Source organism: Silurus aristotelis (genome assembly GCF_946808225.1).
Source record: "Silurus aristotelis genome assembly, chromosome: 2".
Lineage (NCBI taxonomy): Eukaryota > Metazoa > Chordata > Actinopteri > Siluriformes > Siluridae > Silurus > Silurus aristotelis.
The window spans coordinates 2,723,851-2,739,527 of NC_139575.1; the positions used below are offsets into that span (position 1 = coordinate 2,723,851).

The 15,677-nt window shown below is 42.0% G+C and overlaps 1 protein-coding gene across 3 annotated transcripts in view; it reads right to left on the reverse strand.

Annotated features, from left to right (window-relative positions):
- The window catches only part of oca2 (oculocutaneous albinism II), a 370,587-nt gene that overhangs the window by 343,486 nt on the left and 11,424 nt on the right, over positions 1-15,677 (reverse strand). For 2 of the 3 annotated variants that reach the window (XR_014536975.1, XM_083562918.1), the window contains exons 4-12: positions 14,877-15,050; positions 14,685-14,742; positions 14,417-14,489; positions 13,665-13,822; positions 9,662-9,744; positions 8,696-8,849; positions 3,607-3,678; positions 2,520-2,585; positions 2,129-2,185 (exon numbers count right to left, since the gene is read on the reverse strand). Coding sequence is in view for 2 of the 3 variants with exons in the window: in XM_083562918.1 (XP_083419044.1) it covers positions 2,129-2,185; positions 2,520-2,585; positions 3,607-3,678; positions 8,696-8,849; positions 9,662-9,744; positions 13,665-13,822; positions 14,417-14,489; positions 14,685-14,742; positions 14,877-15,050 (895 nt within the window). In the remaining variant the exon portion in view is untranslated. The remainder of the gene's footprint in view (positions 1-2,128; positions 2,186-2,519; positions 2,586-3,606; positions 3,679-8,695; positions 8,850-9,661; positions 9,745-13,664; positions 13,823-14,416; positions 14,490-14,684; positions 14,743-14,876; positions 15,051-15,677) is intronic. The other variant, XM_083562919.1, reaches the window with a different exon arrangement.

Below are 15,677 nucleotides of genomic sequence, written 5' to 3' on the forward strand. Positions count from 1 at the left end.
TTTTCAGGTTCTCCTGGGGATTTAAAAATGAAGGTCCCCACCCCCACATCTGATTGGTTAAAGCAACAGCTTCATTCTTATGTTTTTTTAAGATCCAGACGCTGCACTGCTGATTCTTAAGGCAGATTTTGTTGACCCTCGCAACATGTGATAACTAAAAATATTTTTTTCTCTCCTTGTCTATCTTACTATCTCTCTTTCTTTCTGCATCTGTCTGTCTTTCTTTGTCTGTCTGTTCTTTTTTCTCTCTAACTGTCTCTGTATTTCTTTCTTTCTTTCTCTCTCTTTCTCTCGCTCTTTCTCTCTCTCTCTCTCTCTCTCTCTCTCGCTCTCTCTCTCTCTCTCTCTCTCTTTTTCTCTCCTTTTCTCCCTCTCCCTCTGTTTGTCTGTCTTTCTGTCTTCTAAACAGACAGACAGATAGTCAGACAGACAGACAGACAGACAGACAGATAGTCAGACAGACAGACAGACAGACAGTCAGACAGTCAGACAGACAGACAGACAGACAGACAGACAGACAGACAGAAAAAACAGACTGACAGACAAAGGGAGACCTCTGTCTCTGTCTGTCTGCCTGTCTTTCTTTCTCTCTCTCTCTCTCTGTCTGTCTTTCTCTCTCTCTCTCTCTCTCTCTCTCTCTCTCTCTCTCCCACTGTCTGTCTGTTTGTCTGTCGCTCCATACACAAATAATACTAAATATAGAAAGCGAAAAGCAGCTGCAACATGACGAGCTGTGATTTCTGTTTTCACCTGAATTAAAAATAAAAGTGCAGAAATGTGACTAGAAATGGTTAAAAAGTGCAAGAAAGCTGTAGTACAAGGAGAATAGAACATAAATAAAACTTCTCTTCATTGCACTCGTCATCATACAGAACGCAGGTTTATTCCATAACGTTAATATTCAGTCCTCCAGTGTCTGATTTTATGATATTTATTAGAAAAGAATGTTGGAGTTTTACATCTGCGCCGAGACGTAAAGATGCAGATTTTCATCGCTGTACGGGGAGTAAAAGCTCTTATGTTCTCAGTGTCTTTGACTCTTCGAAACACTAAACACATTTAGAGAGAGAGTTTCTTCAAGTGTGTATTGTATTGTAGGACAACTGCCAGGAAGGTAGACTGAGTGACAGGGTTGCCATAGAAACACTTCCTATCTGTCTGTCTGCCTTGGAGTCTTTTAATCACAAAGCATCACAGTGCCCACAGCTCTTAAATTAAACTTGATCCACACATACACACACACACACACACACACACACACACACACAGTCCACAATATGTAAGACACTCACCAGGATTTCATCATGAAATCATTTCTGGCACATTTTCAACACGCCGCACACGAACACACGTGGGTTTAAACCCAGCAATAAAAAAATCCCTTCACAACCGCCCTGAGACACGGAAAAAGCTTTTCAAAGTCTTTCATCAGGTTTAACCCACTTTCCACTCTGCCGTGTATACGCTCCGAGTTCATTCTCTATCCGATGTTCATCCAGGAAATTCCAATCTGAAGCATTAGACCCTTCACACCTGGAGTCACCTGGAACCGACAAAACTAGAGATCTGCTTGTCTAAATTCTATCAGAATCACTAACTTACTTTAAAAAAAAAAAATTTATATTAATATGTGTTTATTTATTCCCAATACTTTATTCTCCTCATTTCATTGCGTTTATCTCGGATGTGCTGCTTCCAGGAGTGAATGTTTATGTTAGACTTTCTATCCAATCAGATATCAGACGTCAAATCGGGCACCAGGGCCATCTAGCAGGCATCCAATAACGTTGACATTTTCAGAGTCAGAGCTCGCAACACGCATCTGTAGCAAACTGCACAAGCTCAAATATATTCATGTGGATTAAATAGCTGTTTTTTAGGAGAAGAAATCTATTTGTCACAATTAGAAGGATGTTTAAAAGAGGGACTTTTTAAGAAAAGCTGGACATGGTCTCCAAAACAATTCAAAACAGATGATAAGCTTTTTCATCAACCGTTTATTCTTTCGCATTTTCTTTCTTGTAGAATTTGCGCATAAACATACAATTTGCCTTCAGTTTAAATCCCCAGGAAAACCGTAATGCACAGGGATTCTGTGGCGGAAAAACTGTCATTTTATGAAACTCACCTTGACAGCACAATAATCGAAGAAGCCAGTCTCAGAAAAAATGGCCACCAAAATCATCTGAAAGTGAAAAAGGCAATGAAGCTGAATTACGCTTTTTATGTGTTAAATGTTGCATGACTTTTTTTTTTATTGTAAATAAATCAATTAAATAATTAAATAATTGTAATCTATGAGGATGTGTGTGAGGAGTCATTTACACTATTAATGTACCGTATGCCAATTATTCAAAAAGTCAATTACTGATGTTTAGATGTTTATAGCTGCTATAATGTAAGAACATTAAATGTAACACAACTATAAGTAGTGTGTGTGTGTGTGTGTGTGTGTGTGTGTGTGTGTGTGTGTGTGTGTGTGTGTGTGTGTGTGTGTGTGTGTGTGTGTGTTTTCTCACCATGCCAAACAACAAAGCCAATGTTTCAAAGTCGATCCACTCCACAACTGTCATTAGACTGGGCCTCTGCAGAAAGCACACACCACACCCACACACACACACCACACCCACACACACCCACCACACCCACACACACACACACACACACACACACACACACCACACACACACACACACACACACACACACACACCACACACACCACACACACCACACACACACATACACACACACATACACACACACACATACAATTAAAGATCTGTACATTTTAATTAGACTAATGTGATAGATAGATAGATAGATAGATAGATAGATAGATAGACAGACAGACAGACAGACAGACAGACAGACAGACAGACAGACAGACAGACAGACAGACAGACAGACAGATAAAAAAAAACTTACCAATTAAAAGAAAATTAAAGAAATTTCTATTTTATCTTAATTCTATCTACATTTTTTTAAAGATTAAAATATGAATTCTTATGAATAAGAATTGTTGACCTCGGAGGAAAAGAAAAAAGAAAGAAAACCATGTAGAGCTCTACCCTTCCATTCTGAGCACTCGGTCAATCGTTAGCGTGATATTATCTGCTAATATCGTCAATTATACACTGATTCTGTTTTCAATATTTCATCAACTACCTTCATGTAAATAATGTAAAACCCTGGCAGTAATTACAGCTCGATTCTGGGCTCACAGAAACAATCCTGTCCATTAACATAAATATTTATTATCTCCATCACAGCAGTGTGAAGTCCACCGTGGCTCTCTATCGCTGCTAATGGGAAATAAAAACCTGCTCACAGAGATGGCATGTAAATTTATTCCCGCTCTCTGCTAATCAGTGATAACGATCATCGCTTCACTTCCAGTTAATTAAACACATTCTCAGAGTCCATCACTCGAGTGGTCTTCATCAGAACATATACCACTCCAGAATGACATCACTGAATCTGCTTCTTCTAAAAATATAACTTTAAACCAGTGTCAGGGCCTCAAGATGAATGTAATGTGTTGATGTGTCATTGATTAATGAAATAATTTTTATGGAGTAAAAAAAAAGTAAAAAAAAACACATACGTCTCCAACGTAAGCGAGAGCTGCCAGAGCCGCCAGCGATCCCAACATGGCCGCCAGAGTACGATGTACAATCTACAGGAGAACAACAGAACCTTCATATAAAAGGACAATTTTAGAAACTGTTAAAAGCATTTAAAAACCTAAAAGAGGAAATAAAATTCAGTTACCAATTTAAGTTTTACTTTGTCAGTTACGTCAAGTTGACATAACACCCGAGTCGAGTGACATAAGGTTGTTATAACACTGTAATGGCAATGCAATGTGTATTTTCTCCAGCTCTAATTTAGACCCTATGAGTATGAATACTATAAATTAATTTATTTTATTTTATTACTTTTTGTTCAAGAAGGAGAGTTATAAGGATGGTCAAACGGTTGAGATGGTTTGAAATGATTTAAACCAGCGAGTAAAGGAAAAGCAGCCAACAAGCACTCAACACCTCTGCGAATTCCTATAGAAAATTGAATAATGAAGAAGGTTTGAAGAAGATTGAAGGAGATTCTTGGAAAATTATTCCAGGTGACTACATCATGAGGCTGACCAAGAGAACGCCCAGAGTATCAAAGCTGTTATTAAAGCTAAATGTAGCTACTTTGTACAATCTAAAATAAACAACCCCAATTCCCAAACAAAATGAGACGTCAATAAAAACAGAATATAATGATTTGACAAATCTCCTAAACCCATATTTTATTCATAATAGAACATAAAAATCAAGTAAAAAATACATGACAGCAGGTCAGTAAGATGACTGGGTATAAATAGTGTCTTATAGAGGAGGAGTCTCTCAGAAGTAAATATGGGCGGAGCTTCATTAATCTGTGTAAAAACCGTGTCTACAAATTGTGGAGCAATTTCAGAATAATGTTCCTCAACATCACATTGCAAAACAGCTTAATATCTCATCATTTTACAGAACATAATATCATCATAAGTTTCAAAGTATAAGGAGAAACCCTGCATGCACAAGGGACCAGGGTGAAGATCAATGTTGGGTGCCGAATCTTCAGGCCCTAAATGCCTTTACAACAGTCAGGATTCTGTATGGGCTCATTTACACTGCCAGAAATCATTATCTATAAACACAGTTTGCATGTGATCCAGAAAAATGCTGATTAAATCTCGATCATGCACGGAAGTAGTCATGCGTGAGCATGATCCAGAAACACTGACATCATCTTTACGTCGAAACTCTAATAAAATATGCTGAGGCAAAGTGTAAAAACAATGGGATAAAAATGTAAAAGTGGAAAAAGTGGATGGTGGTGTTTTCTGGAGTTTAAAGATTGGATATGTTTTCGATGTTCTATTGTGGATAAAATATGAGTTTATGAGATTTGCAAATCTTCGCATTGTGCTTTGATTTACATTTTACACAGAGTCCCAACTTTTTTTGGGTTTTAAAACGTATTTCAGACAACATGTTTTTGTTTCCTACATAATTCTGTGTTCTTGGATCATTTGGACGTCTTCAGTATAAATAAACAGTGTTGAAATTAATAAAAATATAAATGATTTATAGAAAAATTTCAGCCATTTGGTGTTTTCATCTGCTTCCTTTTGATTTTTATCTTCTCCATTTGTTTTTTTTATCATATTTACTTTCCTTTAATTTTTGCTTTTGAAGATCAACACAATGCCTCACTTTCCCATTTTGAACGCTCTTCTGAAAAATCTTGCTTTTTTTATGTTCTCTGTCCTAAAAAACTCCCTCTTGCTCTCTTATTCTCTTTGTGCTTAAATCCGGAGAAGTCGCTCTTATACCGGGAAAATCACTATAATCATCCAAGATGGATGCCCCATTACAAAGCCACATGTGTCATTGGGAAAAATTACGGCCTTCCGTCTTTCGAACACAATATCTAGAGTGGGGGAAAAAGTATGAATTGCTTTTCTGCCTTTTATAGAACTGGGGTTTGTGTGTGCGTGTTTTATATAATACCAAAATCCCATCAAGCACTCAAGTATTACGATCCTGAAGAGACCACAAAAACGTCAGATCGTCTCCGGAATTCTATATAAACTGATTTTATTCTCATTTCTTTCTCAGTGTTTATGATGTTTATTTTAACTGAAGCCTCACGTCACATACCCCCTTTGCGATCGTGCACCCCTAACACCCCCCCCCCCCCACCCCTCCACCACACCCTTGGTCATAAATATTATACAAATTAAAGTCGGATCTGTTTAAAAGGTTTCTGGAGTATAACAAAAAATACCGACTAAAAAATACTTATTTATGTGTCATTTAACGCATATAAATATTCATAAATATTTCATGAGAAAGGTTTCTTTGATTTGAAGTGCTGCCGCATTTTGCAGCAAGTATCCATATATTTAACCCGATTATGAGACGTCTAGCTTCACTACGCGACTGTGTGCACTCGTTATACACTTATTTATATTCACATCACTTATACACTTGTTATTTATGCCTTAGCAGTGTTGCATTCAGGACTAAACTGTGCTGGATGTAGCGTTTATATAAACAGCGGCTGGGTGTAAAATTCTGCACGGGTCTCTAAAAAACCATAAAACACTTGGAGTTCCCGCTTTTTTCACAGACAGATGTACATATGAAGATGTCTGAGAGGCAGGGCGTCAGGACTGTGGATGAGAGGTGGTGTTTAGGATACACAAGCATTTATAGTATAGAAGGTGGGGCATTGAATATGTGAATATGTGCCTGAATGAACGATGGTAATTAATGTACATGGCTATTATAGGAAATTGAGCTTTTTATATACTGTATATTGAAATGTATGAGAGGCTGTGCTTCATTTACATAAACATTTATTGGATAGAGATTAACATGGCAGAGGTAGAGCTGTAATTTCCTGCAGACAAAATAGGAAAAGAACTTTTTCGAATTGTTGAGCCTCATATTTTTTCCATTGCATCGTACTGCATTAAATCGAAATCAGATGGCGCTGCGTCGGAATAGGGATTGAATCAGATCGCATCGGTAGCTGCTTCATACGTATCTTTAATGTATCGTATATTTGATTCTGCATTGAGATGCGAATCGTATCGGCCTCAGTTATAGAACACAGACATTAATTGGAGGTGTGGCGTCAACAGTTGCACATACTGTAGACACGGTTGAAAGGCGGAGCGTCACGCATGGAAGGTGGGGAAGTATTGTGCATGGACAGGAAAGAGTGTTGGGGTTTTATGAACATAGATGCATATGGGAGGCGGGGCTTAATAAGCATGGGCTTGGACAGGAGATGAGAAGCTGAGCAACAGGAGCTTCATTAGCATGGATTGGAGGAAAGGGTTTGGTTAAGAAGTCCAGAGATCAGTGCAATGTTTGTTTGTTTGTTTTTATAGAATTCTACTTAATTCCACTGATCATACCTTGAATGCAAATAGTTTTTCTCAGTGCTTTAAATCCTGCCGCTAATCTGAGCAAGTCTCTGACACTGATTCATTGTGAGAGCAGATATCTGAGCTCCCAGATGGAGTTTCTGCATGACGTGGCAGTTTCTGAAAAACTCCCGCTGTCTCCTGACCCCTCCGGCCTGTTCCAGATATTCACTTACGCGATTAATGGTCATTTTAATTGCAGACGAAGCGACGTCCATTTGATGAGAGGATGATTAATTAGAGGCAGGAGGTAAGTGTAGGGTCAGTGGGCAGCAGCCACAGTGATTCACCACTTCTCCTTCACCACTGTGGACTTTTATTTCCATCAGAACTCCTATATTTATTTTACAGGTTATTTGATCTGGATTCATGTGAAATGATACATTTTTATTCACATCATTGCAGCGTTTCATTGGTACGAATGATTAAACAACCCTGAAAGGTAGGTGCAAATATTTATACACACTGGATTTAATGTTTAGTTAATGCAATTATTTTTTATGATGTGTCTAATAAACATGTAATCAATTTAAAATACAGAGGGGTAATAAAATATAAATAAAGAAACAGAATCCCTGATGAATTTCTAATATGTTCTCATTTCTGTAGTAAAGCTCCTCACAGTCATCAGCTCTCGTCCAGATCACTGCAGATCAGTGCTATTATTATTAAACCATTAAACAATGACACAAAAAATTCATACATTTATCATATTTTTTTAATAGGACACCGTTTATTTTTTATAAATTAAAATAAATAATATATTTGGGGTTTTTTGGGGTTTTTTTACTTTATGATGTGATTATATAATTTATTTAACTTTTTATTTTAATCTACCTTTTTATAATGCATATATTCACATCTAATGTTATTTTTATAAAACAAATCTATCTATCTCTCTCTCTCTCTCTCTCTCTCTATATATATATATATATATATATATATATATATATATATATATATATATTTTTTTTTTTTTTTTTTTTTTTTTTATAAAAATAACATTAGATGTGAAAATATGCATTATAAAAATAAATTAGTATTTTTTTCCCCTAAAAATTATTTTTTCTCTTATTTTATATCTTTATCATAAAACTTTTATAATTTTTTTTGTTATTATATTATCCACTTTTTTTATTCTAAATCCTCACTACAAGTTTAGAGTTTTGAGCGACCACTAGCGATAAACTGCAGCATTGCATCATTATCATTATACCATATATACTGCAAATCTTCAGTGAGGCCAGGAGTATTGGGACACCTGCCTCTTCCAGACATATGTGCTTCTTCCTCAAACAAAAATTTGGAGGCTGACTATTGAACAGGATGTCTCTGGATGCATTTCTCACTTAAAATAGGAGACCCAAACCTGTTTCAGAATGACAATACCCCTGTCCACAAAAAAACAGCTCTATGAAGATCTGCTTCACATGAGTTGGAGTTGAAGATCTTCTGCTATAGAGCTCCAAACATCAATACCTGACTTTACTAACACCACTGTGAATAAATCTCTGCAAACCTCCACAAAATCTAGTGGAACATCTTCCCAGAAGAGTGGAGGTTATTATAACAGCAAATAGGAACCAAATGTGGAAAAACATATGAATGTTATGGTCAAGTGTCTAGAAATCTTTAGTCTATATGCTGTAGCTATAAGTATTATTATGTGTAATGCTGAAAGTGGATACCATGGAGTCAGACTGAGAGATGGTTACTTTACCTCGAAGATGATCAGCACGTAAACTCCAGCCAGGATGAGTCCAGCAATCAGCACCTGAGTTTCCACTTGTAGAGAAAGCGCCTGGTGAGTCATGGACAGAGGAACCACCTGATTGTCCTGCAGGAAGGCCTGCACGTTAATCTGGATTGGAGCTCTGGACCAAGAAACATCAATTATATAATCAGCACAAGCCACGAGAACGTTCGAGCCGTGTAAAGAATTTACTGCCTTTTCTGCTAATTATAATAAATCATATTAATAAAGAGGAAACATTTCAGCTGTCAATCAAAATGTTTATCGATTCTTTCTTCAGATTAGAATATAAAAATCATGATGTATTTTATTTGATTTTGTTCAAAACATTTTTTTTTATTTTGTCATTATCAGGATTAAACATCACTTATTTACATAAATATAAGTGTTAAAGATTTTGGATTATAAAAACACAGGAAGATTAGAATCTTATAATCCCCAATGCAACCCACAAATATATTATTATTATTATTATTATTTATTTCTGAAAGGCACATTCACATAATTAATTCATAACATCTGTATATTTTGATTGGTCGATTAATTATTCAATGAATTGATTGATAAACAGACAGACAGACAGACAGACAGACAGACAGACAGACAGACAGACAGACAGACAGACAGTGAGTGAGGGCAGAATGGGGGAAGGTAGTGACTGATTGGTTGACTGATTGATTGACTGACTGATTGTCAGACATATGAGATAGATAGATAGATAGATAGATAGATAGATAGATAGATAGATAGATAGATAGATAGATAGATAGATAGATAGATAGATAGATAGATAGATAGATAGATAGATAGATAGATAGATAGATAGATAGAACGGACGGACGGACGGAGGGACAGACAGACGGCGTGTGTGTGTGTGTGTGTGTGTGTGTGTGTGTGTGTGTGTGTGTGTGTGTGTGTGTGTGTGTGTTATACCCATTAAGCATTGAAAAGGTCCTGGTTTTGAGAATCTGGTCACTCCGTTTGGAATGTAAAGGTATAGTCCAGTTATAAAACACCTGTTTGTAACACAGAGAGAAGGAGAAAGAGAGAGAGAGGAGGAATCAGAGGCCTGCTGAGAAGAAGGCTGCAGTCTCCAGAGCGTGGGCGATGGATGGAGGACATTTGCATTTAGAGTGTTGTTCATGTTCATATATTACTGTCACTTTTCATTCCGAATATTATTCACAAGCACGTCTTTGATTTTGTTTAGTATAATGATTTATTCTGAGTCAGAAAATAAACAGCAAACATCTCTACAGACCATCCAGAGGTGGTTCTGATCGATCTGAACACGCTCATGGAGCAGGGACCTGACTGACCAAATGTGCCATTTATTTCTACATAAAACCGATGTGAATCCGTTACCCTCAGTTATACACATGCATTTAATGATTTTTAATTCATTAATTAACAAATATCACTAAATCTAAATCTATAAATACAGTGAAATAACCAGAGCCGGTGTGGTGTGCTGAAGGAGAGGAACTGCTACCACCATGAAGGTTCCTACAACAGCACAACTTCAAGTGTTGATTCCCTCATGACCTCACTGAGCTCCATGGAGGAGTTTGGCATGTGATGGAACTTAAATGGGGAATGCGGGAATTTGGATAAATGTTTAATAAACCAAAACACCTTCCAGTGGGCTCACCACCTGCAGGAGGGACCGTAAGGGGCCGGTGCTAAGAGGATCGGGCAGCAGTCGAAGGTGGAGGCCTCGACAACCCGATCCCTGGACACGGAAGCTAGCTCTAGGGACGTGGAATGTCACCTCGCTGGCGGGGAAGGAGCCTGAGATTGTGCGTGAGGTTGAGAGGTTCCGACTAGAGATAGTCGGGATCACCTCTACGCACGGCCTGGGCTCTGGAACCACACTCCTCGAGAGAGGATGGACTCTTTACAACTCTGGAGCTGCCCATGGTGAAAGGCGTCGGGCTGGTGTGGGTTTGCTTATAGCCCCCCAGCTCAGCCGCCATGTGTTGGAGTTTACCCCGGTGAACGAGAGGGTTGTTTCCCTGCGCCTACGGGTCGGGGATAGGTCTCTCACTGTCGTGTGTGCCTACGGGCCAAACGGCAGTATAGAGTACCCGGCCTTCTTGGGGTCTCTGGGAGGGGTGCTGGACAGTGCTCCGACTGGGGACTCCGTCGTTCTACTAGGAGACTTCAATGCACACGTGGGCAGCGACAGTGACACCTGGAGGGGCGTGATTGGGAGGAACGGCCCCCCTGATCTGAACCCGAGCGGTGTTCAGTTATTGGACTTCTGTGCTAGTTACAGTTTGTCCATAACGAACACCATGTTCAAGCATAAGGGTGTCCATCAGTACACGTGGCACCAGGACACCCTAGGCCGTAGGTCGATGATCGACTTTGTGGTCGTTTCATCTGACCTGCGGCCGTATGTCTTGGACACTCGGGTAAAGAGAGGGGCGGAGCTGTCAACTGATCACCACCTGGTGGTGAGTTGGATCCGATGGCGGGGGAGGAAGCTGGACAGACTCGGCAGACCCAAGCGTACTGTGAGGGTCTGCTGGGAACGTTTGGCCGAGCCTCCTGTCAGAGAGATCTTCAACTCCCACCTCCGGCGGAGCTTTGACCAGATCCCGAGGGGGGCCGGAGATATTGAGTCCGAGTGGACCATGTTCTCCACCTCCATTGTCGAAGCGGCCGCTCGGAGCTGTGGCAGTAAGGTCTCCGGTGCCTGGCGGCAATCCCCGAACCCGGTGGTGGAAACCGGAAGTAAGGGATGCCGTCAAGCTAAAGAAGGAGTCCTACCTGGCCTGGTTGGCTTGTGGGACTCCTGAGGCAGCTGACGGGTACCGGCAGGCCAAGCGAACTGCAGCCCGGGTGGTTATCGAGGCAAAAACTCGGGCCTGGGAGGAGTTCGGTGAGGCCATGGAGAAGGACTATCGGCTGGCCTCGAAGAGATTCTGGCAAACCGTCCGGCGCCTCAGGAGGGGAAAGCAGTGCCCCACCAATGCTGTTTACAGTAGAGGTGGGGAGCTGTTGACCTCAACTGGGGATGTCGTTGGACGGTGGAAGAAATACTTTGAGGATCTCCTCAATCCCGCCATCACGTCTTCCATTGAGGAAGCAGAGGCTGAGGGCTCAGAGGCGGACTCGTCCATCACCCAAGCTGAAGTCACCGAGGTAGTAAAGAAACTCCTCGGTGGCAGGGCACCGGGGGTGGATGAGATCCGCCCTGAGTACCTCAAGTCTCTGGATGTTGTGGGGCTGTCTTGGCTGACACGCCTCTGCAGCATAGCATGGCGGTCGGGGACAGTGCCATCGGAATGGCAGACCGGGGTGGTGGTCCCTCTTTTTAAGAAGGGGGACCGGAGGGTGTGTTCCAACTATAGGGGGATCACACTTCTCAGCCTACCTGGGAAAGTCTATGCCAGGGTACTGGAGAGGAGAATACGGCCGATAGTAGAACCTCGGATTCAGGAGGAACAATGTGGTTTTCGTCCAGGCCGTGGAACACTTCATGGGGGTTCATGGGAGTTTGCCCAACCAGTCCACATGTGCTTTGTGGATTTGGAAAAGGCATTCGACTGTGTCCCTCGCGGCGGCCTGTGGAGGGTGCTCCGGGAGTATGGGGTCGGGGGCCCTTCACTAAGGGCTGTCCGGTCCCTGTATGACCGAAGCAGGAGCTTGGTTCGCATTGCCGGCAGTAAGTCAGACTTGTTCCCGGTGCATGTTGGACCCCGGCAGGGCTGCCCTTTGTCACCGGTTCTGTTCATAATTTTTATGGACAGAATTTCTAGGCGCAGCCAGGGGTGGGAGGTTGTCCGGTTTGGTGACGACACGATTTCATCTTTGCTCTTTGCAGATGATGTTGTCGTGTTGGCTTCATCAGACCAGGACCTTCAGCATGCACTGGGACGGTTTGCAGCCGAGTGTGAAGCGGCTGGGATGAGAATCAGCACCTCCAAATCCAAGGCCATGGTCCTCAGTCGGAAAAGGGTGGCTTGCCCACTTCAGGTTGGTGGGGAGTTCCTGCCGCAAGTGGAGGAGTTTAAGTATCTTGGGGGTTTGTTCACGAGTGAGGGAAGGGTGGAACGGGAGATTGACAGACGGATCGGTGCAGCTTCTGCAGTAATGCGGTCGATGTACCGGTCTGTCGTGGTGAAGAAGGAGCTGAGCCGCAAGGCGAAACTTTCGATTTACCGGTCAATCTACGTTCCTACTCTCACCTATGGTCATGAGCTCTGGGTCATGACCGAAAGGACAAGATCCCGGATACAGGCGGCCGAAATGTGCTTCCTCCGCAGGGTGGCTGGGCGATCCCTTAGAGATAGGGTGAGAAGCTCAGTCACTCGGGGAGGAGCTCAGAGTAGATCCGCTGCTCCTCCACATCGAGAGGGGTCAGCTGAGGTGGCTCGGGCATCTGTTCCGGATGCCTCCTGGACGCCTTCCTGGGAAGGTGTTCCGGGCACGTCCCACTGGGAGGAGACCCCGGGGAAGACCTAGGACACGCTGGAGAGACTATGTCTCCCGGCTGGCCTGGGAACGCCTTGGTGTCCCCCCGGAAGAGCTGGAAGAAGTGTCTAGGGAGAGGGAAGTCTGGGCATCTTTGCTTAGACTGCTGCCCCCGCGACCCGGCATCGGATAAGCGGGAGAAGATGGATGGATGGATAAACCAAAACACAATACTGTGAGATCCTCTGTCCTGCAGATATCTACAGCTTTACCTCTGACTGTTACACAGTACTGACCCTGACCCAAACTCCTTCCATAAAAACAGACAGACAGACAGACAGACAGACAGACAGACAGACAGACAGACAGACAGACAGACAGACAGACAGACAGACAGACAGACAGACAGACAGATAGATAGATAGATAGATAGATAGATAGATAGATAGATAGATAGATAGATAGATAGATAGATATGTTTTGGTTGAAGATGAAATGGATTCAGTAGTCTGACCTGTTGCACTCGTTTCTTACGGGCTGAAATCTCCACTGACTGTTCCACCTGCACCACGATGTACTCCTGCGCAGGAACGTCCTCGATCCCACCCTGAAACGGCCCTCCCACCTGAAGCTTCAGCAGCGCGTTCTCGCGGAAATTTGTCAAGTTCATGGCTGTGAGGTCGAGCAGGTCAAGGATCAGATCAAAAACACTATTGATTATACATATGCATTAACAGACAGTTTGTGGACACCTGACTATGAGGTTGGTATGTGCTTTGATTTGAACATCACATCCCACAGAGTCCTATTTACTGTTATAATGTGCTCCACTCTTCTGCAAAGATGTTCCACTAGATTTTGGTGTGTGCATGTGGAGATTCATGTAGCTACAAGGGTGTTAGTAAAGTCAGGTACTGATGTAGGTGAGCTGAGGAGGGTTTAATAACGTTGAAGATCTATAGCAGGAGATTCCTTCTACTTCAACCCATGGAAAGCAAATCTTTATGGTGTTGTCTTTGTGCACATGCTGGAAGAGGTTTGGGTCTACTAGTTTAATGTGAAAGAAGAAAGTGCAGCTACCACATCCAGAGACGTCCCATACGATCGTGTGCCTCAAACCTTGTTTGGAGAAGAACCACATAAAGCTGAAAAAGTTAAGCGTTTCCAATCGTTTCTGGTCATATTTATTGCTCATTTTTGTAAAAGAGAATAAGGTGTTAATGATAATAAGGAGGTGTGGACCAGAATGAAGAATAAAAAAGATACAGAAGCTCGAGGTGGATGAGATGGCCAGCATCCTCCAGGGACGATCACGATCAGGAAACATACTGAACAGCAGCTGCTCGAGTAACAGACACTTATATTAATTACACAATCAGGACATGTGGATAAAAATATCACACAAAGCCAATGAAAAGTAAACAAGGTGAAGGTGAATGTGTGTTTGTGTGTGTCTGTGTGTGTCTGTGTGTGTGTGTGTGTGTGTGTGTGTGTGTGTGTGTGTGTGTGTGTGTGTGTGTGTGTGAGATCTTACCGTACAGAGTATGACGATGATGAAGATGGTCACGAGTTTTGTGACTCGCAAACAGTTTCTGTTGGGAGAAAAAAAAAAGATAAAAACACCTATACACACACACACACACACACACGCGTGCACACACACACATGCGTGCACACACACACACACACACACACACACACACACACACACACATCTGAGTAGTACCTGAGGTTGGAGGAGAGTTTGAAGTTGTTCTCAGTTTTATCAGTGGAGACGGAACGAGACAGACTGGTCACCTCACTCCCCAATCGACATCTTCGCTCCAACTCCACCGAATTCCCGTCCCAAAACTCGTCCCTGGAGCTAAAGCCGGGGTCACGCAGAGTCATGTATGTTAAACTACACACACACACACACACACACACACACACACACATACACACACACACACACACACATAAACACACACACACGGTCAATCTTGACCTGACTGTAAGATTTGCGTCTTTTTGAAGATCCCATTCCACATTTAGTCCCAGTTTGCTGTTATAATATGCTCCACTCTACTGGGGAGATGTTCCTCTAGATTTTAGAGTGTGCTTGTGGAGATTGTAGGTGAAGTGAAGATGCCTGGGGTGCAGTCAGAGTATCAATTCATCCCAAAACAGGGTGGAAACTCTATAGTAGATCTTCCTCTCCAACCCATAGAAAACATATCGTCATAGAGCTGGCTTTGTGCACTTGGTGTGGAACAGGTTTGGGTCTCCAAGTTCAAGTGAAGGGAAAAGCTCCACATGCTCCAGAGATACCAGTGCTCCTGTATATTTCTGTTCTCTTGACCTAAAAGATCCACCCTAACGCCCTTTTTCTGGATGGAGTTCTCTATTGTCAGAGACTAAGAATGGTTTAGAATGAGTGGCCTAAACATCCTTGAGGTTTCTCTGAAGGTTGAACTCAAGAACCATGAAGATGTCCAAGATTTAGACTGTAAACAGTCTGCTCTAATGGTTTAGGGCTACAGTTTCC